This window comes from Coccinella septempunctata, chromosome 2, assembly GCF_907165205.1.
Source record: "Coccinella septempunctata chromosome 2, icCocSept1.1, whole genome shotgun sequence".
In the NCBI taxonomy this organism is placed as follows: Eukaryota; Metazoa; Arthropoda; class Insecta; order Coleoptera; family Coccinellidae; genus Coccinella; species Coccinella septempunctata.
The window spans coordinates 31,652,871-31,676,778 of NC_058190.1; the positions used below are offsets into that span (position 1 = coordinate 31,652,871).

At 34.4% G+C, this 23,908-nt stretch overlaps 1 protein-coding gene across 1 annotated transcript in view; it reads left to right on the forward strand.

The window, feature by feature from the left end:
• The window catches only part of LOC123307714, a 465,084-nt gene that overhangs the window by 20,429 nt on the left and 420,747 nt on the right, over positions 1–23,908 (forward strand). The window contains exon 2 of the mRNA XM_044890127.1: positions 16,982–17,141. Coding sequence (XP_044746062.1) covers positions 17,081–17,141 — 61 coding nt within the window. The 5' untranslated portion in view covers positions 16,982–17,080. The remainder of the gene's footprint in view (positions 1–16,981; positions 17,142–23,908) is intronic.

Consider the following 23,908-nt stretch of genomic DNA (forward strand, 5'->3'; position numbering starts at 1 on the left):
AAAAACCTTCAAATGAAACTAAATATAATTACAAAATAACTATAACTATCAGAATTCACATAGTTGTTCGTATATTCACTACAATAAGAATATATTTTCATCTTGTGGTTATTTTTAAGTGGAAAGAAGACTAGCAGCGGGTTTCATAAAACTTGTCCGATCAACGATATGACAGTGAGTCGATTCCTAAAAACGAAATCACTGAAACCAATTCATTTCTGAATACATTGAGGAAGTAGCAATTGAGAAGAATTGAATGGACGTTTGAACATAATAATTTGTTAAGAAGTTAAGGTATCTCTTTCTTTCTTTATACCTAGTCAAATAGATTCTATGGTCAGACCTATTCAAAACATCAAAAGTTTCTTCACATTTAGATGCGGGAATATCCGTGACAATCTCATTCACGTATCTGCATAAAAAAGGCAAGGAAGAAGACAATCGACCCATACAATCCTATGCTAATTAATCCATCGCAAGAAAATTACCCATACACCGAAAATTCGTTCATAAAAGTCATTCTCAAACTACAAGTTGGACGATTTCGAATAATTTCTCGTAGGTAAATCAGCATTATGATTCTCAAATTTGCCGAGTGAAAATAAATTAGTTTTTCTTACTAGTACCATTTTTCTACACGCACAAATATCTTAGGTAACTTAGTCCCGGTACTTTCACCTTCAATTTTATTCACTGTCAATAAGTATCTGTCAAATAATTTCCTATCTGAAGGATACCTTATTTCGGTGCTTTCAGATGAAATTATTTGACGAATAACAATTCTATGAAAACACAGTATACTACTTTTCACTGATTAATGTAAAATAAGACACCGCATTGTAGAAATAATTGTCATAAACATCCAGAATCTAAAAAATTCAACCAATAATGACGTACCGACATTCGATCTATGACAAATAAAATCTGATTAACGAGTTTCAATGACATATTTATTCGATGAATAACCGAGTGAATAACACTATCTGAAAGTGAAAAGACTGCATTTTTACTTATCCTAAGAATAAGACTCATCTATCGAATAAATTTAGTTATTCGCACGTGAAAGTACCGGGCCTTAATGAGATAACGAAACTATCCATATCGTCGAAAAACTGAGCAGGCAATTGCACTTAGTAGATAGTAGTAAAAATTCGACCCGAACAGCATTCAGTTTCGTATTTGTAACTGAATTCAAAAACCTGTAGGAAGTATTGAGGAAACACAGATCTTCCTGACTTGCCTTGGAGAAACAAGTTCATTATTGTTTCTTATTAAGACTCCAACGATCTCATTAAAAAATTCATCAATTTGTCGAGGACCCTAATGATTTTTCCTATTCACCCTTCAGCAATCTGAGAGAACCAACTTGTTTATCCTGACGAAAATGAGACGAAGAAATTGAGCACATTCATGTTTTCGATAGCTAATAAATCGATCACCTAAAATGGATTCTCGAATATGAAGTCATACGTCTCATTCCAGAAAATTCCGAATTTTCATCTGCAAAGATTAAAGGAAAGCGAAATTATTTGAAATGAGCTCCTGATTCGACTTCCTTGTGCGTTTCCATTTTTCAATCCATACCCGTTTGATGTGAGCTCGTGGAATAATCTGGCTCATGGGGCTCAGCATGGAGATTTTAGTTAATAAACTTCTCTTTCACTCATCCTATGAATGGGAAATAGGACTAATGAATAGTGGGTATTCAGTGCGAAATGAAACAGGAATCATCTGGTGCTCACTGAGCAACATACTGCGAAATTCGTTATCAGTTCGATCTGAAAGGATCCGATAATTAGTTGGATAGCGAAAATCTCGAAGCATTATTACGCTCGCGATATTTGTACTGGAATTGGTATAATTTTGAGCGGGGTGATGCCAATTTGCAGAAAGTCGGCATCAGAATTTTAACAAAGAATGCCAATGTGATTAGCGTTTCGAATTTGCGGTCAACTATCCTCATTAGGAGTCAGCTATTCACGTAGATTTCGATCCCTGCTTGTGTTTAACAACGAATGCTTATTTTCTGATGCATATGGAATAAAACGATAAGAAGGAGTCTATCATGGTGATAATTCTAATAATTGATGTCCTTTTTATGCTGTTCACTCTCATTCTGTTTTTTCTTGATATTCGAAAGAATTCGACTGAATGCAGAAAAATAAAACGAGTTGTGAGATCTAAAACAACCTTTAGACATTTTGAAGTGCCACTTTTTACTATCTTCATGATCAAGTCCTTGACCTGTGGGATGATCTCTTTGATCATATTTTGATGAGTTCTCTCATCTATCATTGAAAGACTCACGTTTAAAAAACATCCCGTAGTCGTCAAAGAAATTGCGAGCACAATGAATGATTCTCCGAATACAGTTTTTCATTGATGTTATGAATTTTCTCCTAGCATGAAATTCCAAGTAAATCTTCCAGTTTCTTCATAAGGACTATTACTTATCTTAAAAATACCAAAAATTCGAAGAGCTCAACTTTCAAAAGTAAGTTGAACGCTCACTAATAAACATGTTTCACTAAGCACAACTATATTTTATTTTTAAAACAATTAAGAGGAAGCCCTCTCAAGTGTGATGGTAAAACATTGAAAAATTTAGGCGACAAATAATTGGGTCCACCGTGTGACTACGTCAACCTGCAAAATGGGACACAGTAATCTACCCTATTCCTAGTAGGATAAGAATGGTCCCCACCAAGAAAACCCGACATACCAGACCTACGACCTACCAAGGGCATACATTAACAATTCCAGCACCAATATTGATGGAAGTGTCAGTATATGCAATTTTCTAAAATAATCCCTACAATTCTCTCGATAGCCTATATTGGCTATAATACTCTTTGCTATTGCTCTTCTCTGCAGTCTGAATATTCTTTCAAAACCACAGCGGCCCCATACAAGTATCCCATAACGTAAATGGGACTCACATAACGAGAAGTGCGCCGACCTAAGCACCTCAACTGATACGGAGGAAGATAACTGTTTCAAAACAAAAAATGTTCCTTGCCAGCTTTGCACACAAATAATCTACATGAGCCCACCAAGTGAGTCTTGTATTCAACTGTAGACCTAAAAATTTCACACTTCTCACTTCGGTCCTCTTCAAGGAGAAAACAAACTCTTCAGTTTCCTCCTTATTGACAGAGAGTCCATTACCCGAGAACCACTTTAAGGCATCCGCCCCCATACCAGCAAATAGTTCCCTCACCATATTCATATCATTACATGAAACAGAAATATTCATATCGTCGACAAATAAGACATCATGCACCAAGTTCATAAAATCTGGAAAGTCATTAATATAAATTAAAAATAAAATAGGTCCCAGTATCGAACCTTGTGGTACTCCAATAGTATTTTTCGTTTTTGTGACCACTTATTATTAACGAATACTGTTTGTAATCGATCAGACAAAAATAATTGAACCAACCTACAACTATTCTCACACAAACCATATCTCCGTAGCTTAGCCAATAATGCTGCAAGAGGTACACAGTCGAACGCCTTAGTTAAATCTGAAAACAGCGACAAGGTACACTCTCCTGACTCAAAACATTCTAAAACAAACTGGTATATACTCAATATAGCATCGGTTATCGATTTTTTTTTTCTGAAGCCGAATTGTGAAGATGAAAAAAGTTGATTTCTCTCAAAATACTCTACAATCTGAACACACATAACCTTTTCCAGCACTTTAGGGAAGACTGGCAGTACAGAAATAGGTCTATCTATAATTATTATCTGGAGCAGACTTATCCCCTCACCCCCTTGAAAAATGGTATTATTTTGGCTATTTTTAGGCAATCCGGGAAGACATTCTCTCGAAATTGATTAGTTTGGTCAATGTATAGATAATTGTATTCATATTCCTTTTCAAAAAGTCAACAGACAAATCATAGAAATCTCTAGAAGTGCTACTCTTCAATGAGCTCACAATAGCTGTATTCGGGTTCGGCTTTTGGACAGTCCGAGAATGGTTCTAGAACTGCGCAGAGGAGTTTATACTAGGGCGCAACAGTTTTGTGCAGTTTTAGAACAATTCTCGGACCGTCCGAAAGTCGAGCCCGAATACAGCCAATGAATGATACCTACATAATATGTTCATCATTGTTTATTGAAAACAAGATATGTAAGTGGGTTTAAAGTAATCTTCAAACATTCGCAGTGAGGTGTGCAACATATCAAGACAAAAAAAAGTAGCAATCTCAGATTTATCACTTATCAAAGTAGATTCTGTTTCCAATACTCAGATGAGAACCGCTATAGACCATTTATTATGTTATGCCAACAAAATTCTTCAAGAATATCCTCTTCTAAACCATGTAGTTTTATTGGTTATAGATATTCTCATTCAGAAGAGTCCACTTGTCACGAGGAATGACAATTTCGATTTCGTTTATAATGAATCCTTTTTTTTGATATCTTCATCGCAAAAGTGCTTTTGACACACAAATTGATTCCGAGTCGATTCTGGAGGTATGGTTTTTTTCTCTCAAAAATGCACTCTGCAATTTTATCTCTTCTCCTTTTCATTCCGATGCCAAACCACTCTTACACTAGCGCACACTTCAACATTTCACCATGGTCATATGTTGTTCTCTCACCAAAAATCGAAAATAATAATATTCTAGTCATCTGTCACCAGGAAGTCAGTTCACTCAGCCAACTTCAACTAGTTTAAATCAAAATTTCGCCATCCCGCGATCGCCAGCGCTATTGGCAAAAACACGAAGTACCTATTGGTACATATTTTAGGGGACAAATAATCTGTGGTCTCAAAGCAGCGATCGTTCTCCTTCTCTCTACTCTCCATAAATAAGAAGAAATTTTAAACGCTCACAAAAAATGAGAACTGATTAACGCCAAATGGCTATAGCCATTTCTCTTTCATATATGAAAGATAACTACATAACTCTAGTCTTCTACGAAATGAAATAAGTAACCATAATCAATGATTACATATCGGAGAGGAATACGGAGCTAATTCTGGTGGTTGCAAGCTGAATTCATAATTATCATCGAGAATGAAATACATGCCAAGACAAGAATATTGCATATTTATCCCCAACGAAATTGAACAATAACCAGTTCTTAAGGGTTGACTGAGATAACGTATGTAAACTGTGAAGTATTATCGAAGACTTTAGAACCAGTTACATTATTCTTGAAAAAATAAATTGAAATGAGAATAGTGTGCGTGACTGTGGTAAATTTTGGACATAGTCCACTTACCACTTGATACAATGCAAAAAAAGTTATACTTATCAATGTCACCCCAATCTGAGTTTGCATGACTCAATTGGGTTTTCATTTTTTATGACAAAGTACCTTTATAAACAATTGAAACGTCTTCATGAGGCATATTTGGATCTCTTCTAATTTTTATGACATCTACCAAGGATGAAAAACTCTCTATTATAGTCGAGCGTGTAAATTGATAGCCGAGGCTAGCAAGCAGGCGAGAGAATATAGAGGGTTTTTGCCAAGGTGCATATAACATTTTGTCGTCGACCTCACACACCTTTATGAAAGTAAGTAGTTATCCGTTTGATGGCCTCATCTAGGCTGCCTCAGCTCTGGAGTAGTGTTACTGATATCCATATCGCTATCGCTGTCCATTCTTGATTATAATTACATTCAAACCACTCACCTAATTCACTCGTAAAATCTAGCAGACTTCTTTGAGAATTAATTTGACAACACCAAATGACAGTTATTGTCACGGGCAGTACGGGCACTTATGTTTTCATCAAATTCTGTATTCCTAAAATTGATTCAATTGCCCCTCCATCTAATATTGGTATATTAGTTACGAACAGACAGACGAAGAGGGCTAGCGGACGAAAAGTGTATGTGTACTTGCATTCAAAAATAGTTTACTTTTGGTTAGGAAATTGTCATTTTTGTTTAGGTCGATGAAATTAATAGTTTCGATGTACATAGTTCAATGTATACTTGAAAAAGCTATCAATATAACCTTATTTGAAGATATCTTATTTCCAAGGTTAAAATGGTATATTTAATGCTTGGAAAAACTTGAGGCAGTGTCAGGTTTCCAGGGGTGGCATAGGCGGGATAGCACATTATGAAAATTCAAAATGGCCATAAACTTATCTGTTATCAGGCTGAATTAGAAAGAATAGTAAAAAGAAGAAGTGTTTCTTCGACTACTGTTGAAATATATAAGTCAAAAACTCAACCATTATAGGCTATCCTAGATTGATTCATTAGAGTCATTCGGGGAAACTGAGCGAAGAGGGTAAGTGTCCGTAGTGCGTATATCTCGACTATGCAATGTATGAAAGAGGGGTTCATTTGGGTGAAGCAAGGGCGCAGAATCGCCGAATTAGTTTTTCATAGGAGTGCGACGTTTCGTTAACTTTTTATTTGCAATCAATCAAATTCACTTGTTTTCTTGTTGATTTTTAGCATCTCTGCAAATTCTGCCAAGTTCCGAGTCCGACAGTGTTGAACAATATTTTATTCGATCATGCGCATATTAATCTGAATATATAATAAAAAAATTTAGGTTCTCTTAGCTGCTTAACTCTATAAGAACATCAATTCAAATTTTGGCTTACTGGAGAAAGTGTGCGCGGGTAAGTGTGCGCATAGATTCATTATATGGGCATTACTTCAGTAATAAATAAATAAATAAATAAATAAATTACTTCAGTGAGGAATAAATTATGAAATTATTGATTTTCTTGGTTAAGACTCGATCAATATTGTCCTATTTGTTCAGAAAAATATGAAGAGCCACCAACAGGGGAATGTATCAAGTATTGTGTTCACCAAGAATGGTGGCACGAACAATAAGGGCGATCGGCCACCGAATGCGAAGTTGAGCGAAGCTGTGCTTTTTCAATGCTAAATCACGAGCTACGTCACTCGATTCGTAGCTTGTCAATTATATTAGTACTGAAAATGCTCAGCTTCGCGCAACTTCGCATTCGGTGGCCGATCGCCCTAATGCAGTGCTTGTAAAAAGGCGCTTATGTATTGACAATAAAAAGCATTTCTCTAATATTGTAACATTTTGATTACATTATTTTGTAATTTGTTTTGATTGTGGGGTTCACTGCGTTCACTTACCCCGTGAGGGTGCGCACACTTACCCGCAATACGGGGCATGTGAACGCACTCCGACTTTCACTATTAAATTTTTTTTGCGGAAAAAAAAACGTTTTCGTTTGTTTGCTTTTTGGTGTTTTTTTATAGATTAGGAAATTCTCCATCTTATGAATATATTTTAATTTTCCTAGCTTCAACATTTGAAACAGGGTATGGCTTGAGAGGCCAAAGTGCGCACAGCTGCCCCGAATGACTCTATATTTCTCTTGGATTCACTTTCCTTTGAGAATACTTCATCAATCTATAGTGAAAGTGTTTTTATTAGCGAAATCCTTGGAATCATTTCCTGTCTGGAATTGATGAACAATTTTATGTATTTCGATATCACTAGGAGTTTTACCCACAGAGTATTATGCGTTCTCCATTCAAGATTAAACAATTAATTAGTCGAGAAAGCATCACTTCACCGAAAGCCCCAACCCATAACATTTAAATGAAAATTACTATCTGAGCCATTCTTCTCCCGTTTTTTACCAATTTATATTCGGTGGACGTTTCTGATTAGAGTCGAAAAGCTTCGTTTCGAACTCTATTTTCTCCAGTTCCTCTCCTTGCTTTCTTCGACGCATCGGATAAATCCACACAGTATCCTACTGCACGTTCGAGGTCTTTCAGTCGCACGAGTAGCATGCTCAAGTTGTATGATGAACACCTCAAGTGGACGAAAAAAATGATTCATATCTACCCGAGGTTGCTATTTCAATAGCAAATTACTTGTATGGATAATGAAAAAACCGTAAATCGTCATTCCTGGCAGCAATGATGAGATGAAATTTTGAACAACTTCTGGCAAAGTCGAACAATCAGAGTGAATTGAACTTCCAAATTGCAATTCAGATTTGTGCTTCCAAATTTATATTAAATTATTTAACATAATCTGTTGAGTATACCTGTGATTTCAGAATAATTTGTTGATAAGGTTAAATGTCGAATGAGACATCCGTTGAGTTCCATTTTCAATTGAGCTTGACACAGAAAGCTGGCTACTCACACGTCAGCAGGTGAGCGAATCAGGAAAGGAATAAATCATTATACTTGCAAGAAGGACCCAGGAAGCCTCTACACACGCATACCAACCGTTCGTTCCGTGCTCAAAACTCGACTTCGCTTCTAAAATATACCAATCTAGTATATTATCATTCATTGCTTCCCAGATGGCCACGCGGATGGCTTGTGAGGAGCCAGAAAAAAAAAAATCTCGTCCTCATAATTTTTTCTAAAATTGAGAAAGATAAGAATTATTTTACTCTTTTTCATATGTTTCCAATGTGATGTAAATCCGAACACATTACATCGACTCATTACTCGGCTATAAAGAAATCTTTTGAAGTGCATTGCGAAGGTGATCTTCATCTGGAAAAATCCCCATAAGATTTTCTTGAAAATTATTTTGAGGTTCTTCTTATTTTCCGGATGGATTCCACCTACAGGAAATTCGGTGCAGAATTTCATAGTTCAATTGTTCAACTAGATTATCATTACAATTGGATCGGTGTTATTTCCATATACAGGGTGTTCTATTGGTAAATGTACACACGTTATCCTGAGGTAGAGTTACCATAGACAAGGCCATAAAAACCATATGAAATATGATACCGAGATATACTTCGATTTACTTATTCGTCAATATTTTGAATTTTCAATAACTTATCAACCTACTTATACAGCCAATATTTGAAACATGAAATACACTTTACACTTCCTTTGTTGGATCGATTTGTCTTTGAACTAGTCTGTATAAGAAAAACATAGGACTTCAAGCAAGCTGCATGAGGAAATTCTGAAATTTAATTACAATATTCGGAAAAAATTTCGATGGGTATGAGTAGATCTCCGTACGACATTTGAATTATTAAAATTTTTGTCGAATAATACAATTCGATAGTGAAATTCAATTTCCAAAAAATTGGTATTTGATTCGAAAAATTTTTTATTGCAATGAAATTTTTAACTCTTTGCTTATAACTTAAACTTCTTCAAAAATTCTTCAGAAGAATATGAATGAAGAATAATTGATTCAAAATGATCAACATTGGAAAAATTAAAGAACAAATAAATAAACAAGTAAAACTTTTGAAAGAAATGATAGACGTTTCTCAAAAGAACGTATTGGAGCCTCATCATGGCTGGAAATACATTGCCGCAATATTTGCACCGTCTAGTAATACCGGCATATTATTTTGAAGGATATCACCCGTAAACCATTTTGGCAGAACTTGTAGCCCAATAAATCGAGTATTATAAACTCCACACTATGTTATTTTGAATGAAAGTTTGTGGTAGGATTTGGTTACTTATTTATTAATTCATTTTATCACGGTTTGTCATTTAAAAAAATATTCAAGATAAATTTTTAATTTTACCATTGAATTAATTCTGTCGAAAAAAATTTTGATGACTCGAATGTCAAATAGGAATAAATACGTTATTTCTAGTTCCATTTACTGTATGTTTTTGCAGTTAATGAATTCTTTTTTTCGAAAATTCCTTTATTCATTGCAATTGTAGATAATTGGATTCAATTAGAATTAATTGGAAGTGGAAATTTCGTGCGTTCATATTCCTCTCAAATATCATACGAAAAATTCAAATTTCATACTCCTCTTCTAATCAATCTCAATGAGGAGGAATTTCTGGAATACAAAATTAATAATCATCATCAACAAACGCGAGGGACCGACTAGGCAAGCATTTTATTTTCAGATAAAATCGCAGGGAGAAAAATGAGCGAAATTACAGGCGCGTATCATTTTTCAAGCAGTGGTGCCTACCCCGAAAAGGTAATTACAGTACAAATGATCCAGATGCGGCCACTGGCTGAATTGAATATAAACCTAGACACCCCACTCATTTCCAGTTGCCTCAAGGATTAAAGTGATTCTTTTCTCTCCTCCATGAGGACAACTGGAATATATGTTTTCTTCGTCACGTGATTTATGAAGTATGAGATTAAATTGTAATTTAGTTTTCATTCCATCTCCTGCCGGCGCGAGGCCTTACTTTATTTTGCGTCAGAAGGAAATTGGATTTACTTTTTCCCTGAAAATCGAAAATTGGATGTCAAGCGCTGATTACTCTTCAAAAAAGCAACAGATTCCCGATATGAATTTTTTTTCGGAAAGTGTGGACTATTCAGGCGGTGGAATGTTTTCTACGTTCTCGAAGGATGGTTTGTTTTATTTTTCATCCCATCACTTCGACTTCGTCTGCGAGTTAGCGTTTATTTAGGAGCGACAGCGATTTAGTTCACATTTGTATTTACGGATGTGGGGAAAATATTCAGGATTCTATTCTTTCCGCTATTTCAATCGATAAAGGTTAGGTTATAGCTTTTTCATTGTGATAGGGAGTTGCCTCAACAAATTGCCTTCACATTTTCCGCTGCTGAACTGAGCTATTCTCAAAAAGCATGGTTGAACAGCTTTTGGGAAGTATTCAATAGTATCTCAAGGATTATTCCTTTTTAAACCTACGGTTATTCGTCTATCAATCATAACATTTTAGAAAATATGGAGAGAACACTCTCTTAGTTGGGGAGCCGAAAATGCTGAATCGGGATCGAGGAGACGCTCGATGGATTAGATGGTAGAAAGAAAAAAAGGTTTTATGATGTATGCACTTTCAGCGGTGGGGAAAGCGACTCCAGGTTTTCAAAGATGTAAAAAAGAATCGTCAGGTGTAGGTATATACTCGAGCGTGTCAGATTGAGATAATGTAAATGCCTTACGTGTTTCTGATAATAAGTTTATGTCAATCCGACTGCTTGCGTAGGGGGACTGGCCTGACGAAAGAGTAAATGGTAAAATAAAATTCAAGTGTGTGAGATTTTTAGAGGATATGTTAATTGAGACCGAAGGAAGCTACTTTTCAAGAGACTAACAGTTCGGACTTGACGCAAGGTCACAGCTGTCCTCGCAAAAAAAATGCAAATTGAAATGAAAATGCAAAAAAAATCGTTACTTGTACAGGGTGGGCAAATTTCGATGTTTCAGCACTAAAACTTTTAAACCAGTGGAGACAGACAAAATCTGATACCCCATTCTCGTTCTCTTTTTCTGAGAAACTAACAGGGGTAGTAGTCATTTTTGGCCACCTTCTTTTGTTTTCGAGGTATAAGCGAAAATTGGAAAAATGGCGATTTCGGAATGAATTTATATCTCCACTAATACTGATGATAGAGCTCTGAAATTGAAACATTATACAGGCACTTTTTTACGTAGAATCCAGTGGCGTGCTTTCTTTTTCAGCAGGATTTGTAATTACGAAGCTATGGCCCAAAGATATGTTTTTTTGAATGGAAACACTAGATTTCTCTTCAATTTTTTGAAAGCTTAATTTTTACTGCTTTCAAAAATATATAACATCATATGATTTGAATCAATATAAATAAAAGAAAATAGTCAAAAACCTTTTTTCTCAATATTTCCATGGTTTCAACTTTTGACGAGCACAGAAAAATAGAGCTTCCTATAACAAGAGCAGTCTCCTTCTGGCAATGTAATTCTTTCTATGCTTTTTACCAATTTCCACAAAATTTGAATCTTGGAGAACTTGAGTAGGAAGCATAGAAATGAAAGAACTTATAGAAGGAGACTGTGGTAATCATAAGATGCTACATTTTTCTATTCTCATCAAAAGTAGAAACCATGGAAATATTGAGAAAAAAGGTTTTTGGCCATTTATTATTATTCATATTGATACAAACCATATGATGTTATATATTTCTGAAATCAGTAAAAATTAAGCTTTAAAAAAATTGAACAGAAATCTAGTGTTCCCATTTAAAAAACATAACTTTGGCCAATAGCTTCGTAATTAAAAATCCTACTGTAAAGGCAAGCACGCCACTGGATTCTACTTAAAAAAGTGCCTGTATAATGTTTCAATTTCAGAGCTCTATCATCAGTATTAGCGGAGATATAAATTTATTTCGACATCGCCTTTTTCCCAATTTTCGCTTATAACTCGAAAACAAAAGGAGGTGGCCAAAAATGACTACTACTCTTGTTAGTTTCTCAGAAAAAGAAAACGAGAATGGGGTATCAGATTTTGTCTATCTCCTCTGATTTAAACGATGTTGTGCTAAAACATCGAAATTTGCCCACCCTGTACATACTCGATCGTGTCGGATTTTCATGCAGATAGTCATTCTCGGTGTTGCAGACGTGTTGACACATTAATCAGAAACTAATCAGAGGGGTTTTCCTAATCTGACACTTTAAAGACTATAACAAAGCATTTTTTTTTAATATCACCCTTCCTGTACCTTTAATCGTTTTTGTATTCATTATAAAAGTTGTGGATAATAATATTCTATACAGCTTTCGTCTGAAGCAATTATACATACTCGAAACCGTTTTCGAGTTAGAGGGCCATGAGGCCGAGAAGCTCAGTCACACTTGAGAAAGGCCAAGGTCAATGTAGAAACCCAGTCTAATGTACATTCATCGCCATATATCTCAAAAACATTCGAACGTAGAAAAAACTGCTTCGGACAAAATTTGTAGAAGATATTATGCTCTACAAATTTCATAATGAATGCGAAAACAATTTGAAGCCCAGGAGAGGAGATAATTCAGAAAAACTCATTTTTGTGACCTTTATGGCCACTTTTTATTGTTTCGGCTTGATTGGAATGTTAGATTATATTTTTTCCGTTGTCCTTGAATCATTGGCTTCAAAATGAGAATAAAACCAACGCGCTCGAGAATGTACACTCGACGTTTTTGATTTGCAAGTTTGGAGCTCTACCACACATTTTCGTCACGCTTAAATTGTCCGATTGAGTTGATATATACTTTTCAACATGTAATTAATTACATATATTTTTTCTACAAGCGTGCGCGTTCAACCTTTTTCCCCGCACGCATTTCAAGTTGCGAAGAGTCACTTTCCCAAAAGGTGCGTAAAAAACGCCTGCTATTTTTTTCCCGCACGCATTTGCGTGCGGAAATGGATTAGCAGGGGTTTTTCCCGCACACAAATATTATATTTAGAGTAAATTAAATTCTATCATGTTTCTATGCACATAACGTCAACGATGAGAAACCCATAGAAATGATATGCAGAATTACGTCTGTCATTATATATGAATTAATCAAATGAGATATGATCTGTTTCGTGAAATGGATACATTTATATATTTCAAGCGCTTGTAGAAAAAATAGTGTTCCTAACTCTTGCGGAAAGTGTCTTGCCCGCACTCAATTGCTTACACGAACTCTGCTTCGCATCGTTTGGGCAACGGCAGTTTCGTGCGGGCAACTATTACTTTCCCCACTTGATAGTAAAATAACTATTATCTGACACGATTATCTATGTAAAATGAATTTTTTTTTCACTATTTTGACAGGCTGTCCCAGACAATTCCCCCTATATTTATAAACATCTAATTTTTGGTAGCGGTATACTACAGGGTCCAAGATATCTCCACTTATATTTCTGACATGCTCGAGTAAATCCAGAATTTTTCTCTTGGGCTCCCCATGTTTTTTTAATTAGAAACTTTCACAAGCTTATTCAAATCCAAAACCGAAATCGAAATGATTATCTACTGAACTCATTAATCGCCGTTCAATTATACAAAAGAAAAAATAAATTTTTCAATATTTCCGAAAAGACATAGATTGGACTTTCTTAGAATTTTTTTTTTGTTATGTTCGGTAGACCATAAGGGTTAAGAGTGCTAACTGGAAACGGTTTTGTTTTTCAATTTTCGTTTGGATACTGTGCACAAAATCACCAGTTAGCTACCACTTTTTATTGAACTAAGATAAAATAACAAAGAGGAATACTTTTTCAATCGAAATAAGTTGAAAGTTATTATCTGTTTTTCCCCATGACACCTCACTAAGACGGCAATATTTTTTTTAATAGTGTAAATTGACTGTTTCTATAAGGTTTATTCACCATAAATCTTGAATATAGATAGATATTGCCTTTCGTCAAAATTGACGGGATTTAAAAGATTTTCAAACTACATACAAAATAGGAATTTACATTTTAGCATATTATATCATATGAAGTCTACAAATTCAATTGAAATTCTACCTAAATGAAAGACGCAACTAGTTTTCCTCAAGTAGATTCAATCTATGCATCAACTTTTAGATAAAAAATAAAAGAGGGCTAAGTGGATATTTTTAGATGACGAATCTTATCAACAACAAAAAAGTTCAATTGCTGTAAAACGGCCTGTATTTTATCAGAGAAAAGGATAATTATCCACTCGCTCAAGAATTTGGTGATCAAAAAAGGCTAAATTCGTGCGGATGCTGATCCGATGTTGACCTTTCGGTGGGACAGACAGGGGCCGTCTACGATACAGAATATAAACGACATAACGAGAAAGGCGGTATAACGAGAAGCGCCATTGAAAAGTGTGGAGTCGGCGTTATTACTTCTCAGCTGGATATTCGAGAATATGAACAATTCTTTATTTTACTAAGCACATTATTTCAGCGAAATTCAATTTATTTCACTTGATCTGGAGTGTTTTAAAAGATGACACATATCCGATGAAATATTGGAGATACTAAGAAACATATGAAAATCACTGATTTATTTCTCTCAAAGTTGGCAACATCGAAACTTATACGCATTGCCGCAGCCTGAATAAATATGGGAATGACATAAAGAAATAGCGATCCCTGCAATTGCATCATTTCCTACAGTTGGAGATGAAGAATTAAATGGGTGTTGTTATGTGACAATTATTGGAATTTAGCTTACGCCTTTGTATGACTGCAGCACCCTTGAGGTAGACATTAATCGTACCCTTTGGAGTCATGGATGATATTTCCTATCTATCAATATTTTTTTCAATATCTATAGCGTTCAACACATTGAATTTGAATTTAAAATTTTCTCAGGTTTAATCAATGTTTGTGAAATAAAATCACAATTACAAAAACAAATGAACATGTACTAGATACGTATCGTCATTTTTCATCAATCAGTCCCTATGGAGAAGGTATCATTTCGATAACAATTCCATATCTTGTGACACACGGTCAAAGCGGTCCTTCGAAAATGCAAAAAAAAAATCGTTAAATCGTTTCTTGTACATACTCGAGCGTGTCAGATTTTTATACAGACGGTTAATACCGGTATTGCAGACGTGTCAACCTATTAATCTGAGAGTAATCAGGAGGGGTTTTCTTAATCTGAGAGTTTGAAGATGATAACAAGGAATTTTTTTGAACTATCTCCCTTCCTGTACCTCTCATCGTTTCTGTATTCATTATAAAAGTTGTAGATAATATAATTCTATAAAACTTTTGTCTGAAGCAATTTTACATAATTCTAACCCTTTTCGACTTAGAGGGCGATAAGAGCGAGGAGCTTAGCCACACATGCGAAAGGCCAAGGTCAATGTAGAAATTTAGTGTAGTGTACCATTCATCGCCATATATCTCAAAAATATTCAAACGTAGAAAAAATTGCTTTGGACAAAATTTGTAGAAAATGTTATGCTCTACCACTTTTATGACGAATGCGAAAACAATTTGAAGCCCAGGAGAGGAGATAATTCAAAAAAACTGATTTTTGTAAACTTTATGGCCAATTTTTTTTGTTTCGGCTTGCTGAAACTGTCGATTATATTTGTTCCGTTATTCTTGAATCATTTGCTTCAAAGTAAAAAAAAGGGAACTGCGCTAGAGAATGTACACGTGACTTTTCTTTGCAAGTTTGGCGAACTCCCACACATTTTTGTCACGACCTAATTGTCAGATTAAGAAACTATATACTTTTCAACCTGTAATTAACCACATATATCTAAATCTGACACGCTCCAGTATGTACAATGATGGTTTTTTTTAATATTCTGACAGGCGGTCCTAGAAAATTCCCCCTATATACAGATTTAATTTTTGGTAGGGGTACTCTACAGGGTTCAAGGTATCTACCCTTATATTAATCTGATACGCTCGAGTAAATCCCGAATATTTGCATCTTGTGATCCCTATCTATTAGTGAAGTAGTGAATCTAGCAATTTATAGCAGAATCCTATCAGCAATGAAGAATAGAAGTAGAATATAGAGTTAAAAAATTGAACCACTTCAATCACAACATAATATAAGTATGTATAATTAATTCCTATATAATAAAAATACTAATTTCAACCAACAACCACAGTCCAAAGTGGAAATACTAGGAAGGAATGACAACATCTACTGTAAAAGAGTAGGTGTTTGAATTTCCTTCATTGCATGTGCAGTCTCAACGTCCATAGTAAAAATATTGTTAAAGTAAGGTCATGTTATAATATCTCACATCGAGTTGGAACGGTCGTTCAACATCTCTATAAAAGATATGTAACCTTTCACTTCTAGTGATTCTCATGAAATTTGACTCAATGTTTACTCTATTTTTACAATAGGCACATGCACTAATTATCGGAAATTTGATATTGATATCACCAATCTACTATTTCCAGAAAAGAAAATTATTTTGATTTATGCTTTGAACATAACAGGAGATATTCATGTCGGAAGAAAAGAATTGAAATATTTTTCCCGGGTGTCATAAAGTTTGATCAGGGAATCAACGCTTGATTGACGAATATACGTCAATTTTTGTCCAATCGATAATTCAAGTATGATCATTCAGAATATCATTCTCGCATCAAATTATGACGTTCATACATCCATTCAATTATTCTCTCTTCAATATATTGAGAAATGAAAAGTTTTCAATGATTTCGATTTAGAAATCGAGTGACAGTCAAATCGTTGATCGGGCAATCAAAGTTTTATGGAACCCGCTTATCCTATAATATTTATGGTTTGGGACGTTTGGGTGTAAAACTTTGACGATTTATATTTTTTGCAGGTGATCCAGATTGATTAAGTGAATTATCAAAGGATGTCGATAGAGTGTTGATATTGTGTAAACTATATCCAGGCAACTGTCATAACAACTCTTGTGACAATGAAGTTCTACGCAGTCATCTTTTTTATCTGCTTCGTACTCTTCCAGTCAGCAATCACAGGTGAGTCTTGTTTTATCAGTACTCCAGAAAATTTCATAGACGACGACCCTAAACGGCAAAACATTTCTCTGGGCTAATCCCTAATATTATTGCAAAATCAGGAATAATCTACAGAAATGCCATCCATAGTATCCTTCAACCATCAGATTACTTACTCCTTCCAATTATTATTTTAGTTTTTATTTCATAAGATTTGTTCAGGACATTTTTCCATATTTTCAGTCTTGAGTGGTAATGTGAATAAACTTTTCTTTTTGAAAAAGCACTGTAAGAGAAACACTGTAACTTCATGATGTTAGGCTCTATTTGCAGGGCATACAATAGAGGCAATAAAAATATAACGAATGTTTCAATTGGAAAATAATTCTTAAGCACTATTTTATGTATTTTTTTGAACTTTCAAACTTAAGTCTATAACTTTTGAAAAAATGCCAAAGAGCGTTATCTATTGACAAGAACGCAAACTCATATATTCTGTCGTTCCGAAGATATATAGCATATATCGATTGAAATTTATTCTGGGAGGATTCTGCATCTCTTCATAAACTTTTTAGGGTTTTCACTCCCAATCTCTGAAACAAAATCAATTAAAAATGAAATCAACGATTTGCTCCTGAGTAAATTCTTGCACTAATTTGTCAGGAGCAAATTAACTAGAAAAATTTTATTGAAAAAACAATATTAAATTTAGAGAGAAAAATGACTAACCAAAATCGTAATAATGATCAGGAACAACCAACAAACCGTCAAGAACAACCAAATTTGTTGAATGTAATTCCTTATGTTAATGGCCTTTCAGAAAAAATAAGAAGAATCGGTTCGAAGTTCAACATACGAACTGTTTTTAAAACGCAAAATGATTTAAGATCTACATATATTAACAAAAACTAAACCTTTGAACGAAAAACAAAAATAAAAAAATTGTCTTTACAACATACCCTGTATTTGTGGTAAAACATATACAGGTGAACCGTCCAGACCTCTAGAAATAAGAAAACGCGAACATAAAAATAATATTAAAAATAGATAAATTAATCGATCACAAATCGCAGATCACATTTGTTCTAATACGGGGGACCACATGATGGATTGGGACAACACTAAAATTTTAATGACGAAACCAGACCATTTTAAACGAAAAATTAAAGAGTCTACGTGTATTCTATTAGATCAAGATAATAATTTGGCAAATTGTTCGGTAGGAATAGATCATATTTGGATCAATTTACTAAAGAAGGAACTGTCATCCGGTAATTTCAAAATTAAATGAATCAACGTTTCTTTACAATCTCTGTTTCTGTGTGTTGACAATTAATGTCAAACAGAAGCCACAACTCAGAAGATTTTCTAAAAAATAGATTTTTCGTCTGATGAATTAGTCTGATATAGACTCCGAAACGTTACAGAATTATAATTTCAACGTTATTTATTTTGAGTTCATTGTCAGGCAACAATTTTTTCTAGTTAATTTGCTCCTGACAAGTTAGTGCAAGAATTTACGCAGGAGCAAATCGTTGATTTCATTTTTAATTGATTTTGTTTCAGAGATTGGGAGTGGAAACCCTAAAAAGTTTATGAAGATATATAGCATATTGTCAATTTTTTCTTAATCCTTCATGAATCACCCTGTAGGAACATCAAGTATAGAAAATACTTAATGTGAAAAGTAATACTTTCTCGAAGACGACTGCTATTGAATTATGGGATTCGGATCCTTTTTCGGCCAGTTTGAATAATTGAATAGATATTGTATATTGACAAAATCTTATCAATATAGAAAAGTGATGCTCCATGTCCAAAATCGCTAAAGCTTTCTTCGATAATACGGAAATTTCGAATTTGTTTACTCCTTCCATATCAAGATGAAAGAGGAGTGCACAACAAACCAAACTTCGACCCTAAATTCAAATCATCTGAATAAATATTTTGATTGAGACGGAATAAAACACTTGTAGTCGTTTGGTATTGCGGGTTTCAGGTGAATAATTCAATTCGGTCCGCATTTACGAGCAAGTGATTGTTGATTCTGTACTTGTGTTGGTTCATTTTGGGTCTGACCAAACATTATTCAATCATCCTAGTTCCTCCTCCATATGAATATTGATAACTATTCAGGAGTTGGTTGCTGAAATGCAGAGAAGAGCAATGAATATGGTAAAATAGGGCAGATGGAGTTGGTTAATCATTTTTGACCCCATAGCGTCTATTTTCTCGTAATTTATTATGGAATGGAAGTTATAGAGAATGTTATACCCTTGTTTAATTTCTAGAGTAAAGAGCGAAACAGCTACAGGTCAGTTTTTTTTGCTATAAGTATAAGTATTCCATTATGATTCAAAACCGTTCGAAAGGAAGAGAAACTAAATTGGTCAACATTACCTGAATTGTCAAATAAAATTCGTCAACTATTAAAAGGGTGAAATCAAGAACAAAATGAGCTAACATGAAAATTTCTCTAAATAACTACGCATGTGTATACAGAATATTAAAAAATGACGCTGATTTTTAAAAAAGGTTACTTTCACATGTCGAAATGAAATAAACAACGATCATTAACGATCACACATTGGAGATGAATATCAGAGATACTTTGGGTTGTTGCAGGTTGCACTTGTTGCTAAAATTGAAAATGAAATGAAAATCAAGAGAAGAATACTCAATATTTTTCGTCAACAAAATCATTCATTTTATTGTTGAAACTGCTTCGATCAACAAATGGTTTTCATTATGAAAACTTAAAATGGTTTTATCTTTTTATCAGGACAGAATCGGAAAAAAAGCTATAAGACAAACGTGCTGCTTTTGACATCAAAAATCTCTACTTTTAAAACATTTGTATGAGTCAAAGACTCACCCTGTATAATGGAGAAGGCAAGATATCATAGTTGTGGCTCTCCATATAATCAATTTCCTTCTATTATGATGCCAAGATGTTATTCAAAAAATATTGCTATCTTTTATCAGCTGATTCAATTTTTTTTCATAAATACTTACTAATACTTGATGACGTTTGTTGCCCTAAAATTGAAAATGATTAACACACTTGTATCCAGTTTATTTCTCCCCTACATGTACGAGAGAAGATTTTCGACTGGAATTTGATAATTTAACAGATATGAAAAATATTTTCAAGCGAATCTATCTTCGGCCCTGATTCTTAATCCATATTGAAACATTTGGGAAATTTTTTTTCTATACAGTTTAGCACATACTCTATTCTGCAACTTCTATTTGAAATTGAATTCGAATGATGATAACCACTATGAATCTACATAGTCTCTGAATTGGTATATATGTTGAGAGCATTAATTTAAACCTCCAATTCTAATGATAAGCTTACACAAACAAACGTAACAAGAAACCTTTCAACAAAATTATTCAGTACTTTATGCGAGATGCACGGACAAATAAAAGCACACAATTCTGTTAGATTCCTATTTGTAATTGTCTCCTATTTCTCTCCTACAAAATTTGAATTTTAGCGTCAAAACTTGATTTCACGAATGAATAAATGAATTAAATTGATCCAAAATAAGTACAAGCTATTATAAGAACTTTTTTTTCGAAAATCATCCGGAAAAAGAACGAAAACGAGACGAGACGAGACGAAAACGTGGGCATCACTACGCCTGATGGTTTCCGATTTATAGGCATCTGGAGTTTGGAATCATTGAGGCCGATACTTGGGGAGTCTACGAAATGATATACGAAGATATGTTGAAAAATTCTTAGCCTACTATAGAACTAAACAAATTTCAATGTCAAAATACTTTATCACTCAACATATTCTCCTCTTAATTGGATACATTTATTACAGCGAACCAACAACGTCTCAAGACCTTTAAAAAAAATGTTTCTTCTTGCTCTGCAAACCAGACCTCCACACTTTTTTTACATCCTCGTAAAAAAATTCACGACCTTTTGAACTTTTTTTCAGTTGAGGAAAAAGATGATAGTCGGATGGAGCCAAATCTGGCGAATAAGGGGGTGTTCTAGAATTTCAAACACTAAATCAGGAGTTTTTTGCATGGCAATATGAGATTTTTGTGCAGGAGCGTTGTCCTGTGAGAACATAACACCTTTGGATAGTTTTCCGAGTCTTTTCCCTTTAATTTTTTTCCCTAGAGTGCTCAGTAATGTCGAATAGTAATCTCCGGTTATTGTTCTACCCTTATCCAAAAAATCAATCATGATTTTTTGGATGGCAATCCCAAAATACAGAAGCAAGAACTTTTCCAGCAGATTTTTGGACACGAAACTTCTTAGGTCTTGGAGAACCAGAGTGATGCCATTCCATCGATTGTTGCTTTGTTTCTGGATCGTATAATAGAAATGTACCCAAGTCTCATCCATAGAAAAAATTCGGTTTAAAAGTCTACACCGTTTTCAAATCGAGCACAGATCGAACGCTTCCACCCTTGCACGCTTTTCGTTAACATTCAAACATTTTGGGATCCATTTTGCAGCAATTTTTCTCATGTCCAAATTGACGTGAACAATATGATGAACGTGTTCGTATCAAATATTCAGTGCTTCAGATATCCGTTTTAGCTCAATTCAACGGTTTGATAAAATCATGTGTCGATATCATCGATATTTTCGGGGACAGACACAGAAACTGACCTTCCCGATCGGTCATCATCTTTAATGGAAAATTTACCTCTTTTGAAGCTTGCAGTCCAATTTTTCACGGTCGCATACGAAGGACATTGATCACCATGGGTATTAAGCATATCTTCGTAAATCTGCTCATCTCTTAACCCTTTTGAATAAAGGTATTTGATGATGGCTCGATACTCCAATTTTTGGATTTTCACAATTTCGGTGGACATCTTCTTTCTTTTAATTCAATGCGTAACTGTGGTTTACTTTTTTGACCTCAAACTTCACACTGACACTTCTAATGAGTTATCGTAACTCAATATTTTTTTATGCATGGAACTGGTCTAGGCTAACTAGATATCAATACATCCTCGTTACTTCAAAAGGAAATGTAGAAATTATAAACCAGACGTTTCCAGAAACCACGCTCTTTCTTATTCGGATAACTGTGCAAGGACGTTATCTTCAGTCATTCATGCAGTCTATCGGGCTGTTTCTCTGTCGCAGAAATCTTATTCAAGTAGAACGGCGAAGAATTCATTTCGACAAAATGAGCTCCTCATCCCCGGTAAAATCACCTAACAATGTTGAAAATGTTCAGTTGTCCGAACAGGGAATTTGATCCCCAGGAAGCGCGTTCCACGGTCCACTGCACCGAACCAATGAACCGATTCGTAGAAGATTTAATGTTAGAGAATCTCGTGAATGTCTCTAATCATTTCTCCGATTTCTCGCAATTAGAGATTGAAGTGAAACATTACGAGAGAGAAATGGCCCGATGGAGAATGACGCGGTTTACTTGGAAATATATTTTGCACAAGAGGTGACTATTAGACTTTTTGGTCCAGCACCGAGGAGTAATCGTAGCTATTGATTTGATGGAATCTGGTGAGTTATTTCGGTATGAAACTCCCCCTTGATAAAAAATATACATTTGACAGAGAATAACATTACGAACAACGTTTGAAATAATCGTTTTCTTGATTTATTGTTTCCAAGATATGTGATATTTACGTCCAACTGGCGTTATTGCAACTGCAATAATGCTCCATTGAAATTTAAATCCTTAAAAATGACAGTTTCAAATTTTAATGGGGCATTAAATCTTAATGGCATGAAAAATACTTTATAGAATGGGTGCTCTGGAATGTCAGTCTTATTTATTGATAGGAGTTAGTTGTTTTTCAAATATTTCACCAAAACCAATGACAGAGAAAGAGAAATGGTCCCAGCATTCCTTTCATAATATCGGGATTGTTACGGAGCTAACATTGAATATTGAATTCTCTAACAAGGGGCTAGAAAAAAAAAACAATATATTGATTCTGCGGTTCTGGCAACGCTTCATACAATATTAACTTTCTGTGCATACAATTTTCAGCGTTATTTTCTTTAACTCGTCAAGAGATTCGCAAATTGAAAATACATTTCCACTTGATTATTGGAATTTCGGGAAATAAGTTGAAAACTGCAAATGATCGAGTAGCTTAACAATAATGACATAATTATTTGTTGTATGCTACTCACTGGAATATTCATTGCAAAAATTTTGAGGAAAGTTAAAAAAATTGGAAAAATTGAATGCAAATATGACGTAATATAAGAAATTTATACATGAAATATTTCAAAAAATGTCTACTAAATTTTTGTGTGAGTAGCAAAGGGAACGGATATCTCATCAAGAATGAAAATTGGCAGTAATTGAACTGAAACTTGATAATTGCTCTACGAAAGGAAAGGAACCAGTCGACTTACCTATATTTCATTTATTCATTCAAAGCTTCATGCTTCGGTTAATATAAAAACCTCACTTCAAGCAATAGAGGAAAGGAAATGCGTTTTTGTAATATAACAAAAGATTTATTCACATCTAAAATTAACAATGAAAAATTTTTGAATCAATTGAACTGTATTGATTCGATTTGAAACAATTCTCTTTGAAATAATGAATTAATTGAAAAAAATATTCATTATAAAAATCAAGGTAGCATCTGCTGATCGGATATAATCGCCTAATACATACATTCATAACTCGAATATAATTTCTTACATAAATAACATCTCTAAATCAATAGTAATTATTCCAAGAAAAAAAACAATGTACTAAAATATCTAACTGAATCTCCAAAAAGGGCCTCCTCGTCCATCCAAGTCTTTCAGCTGTT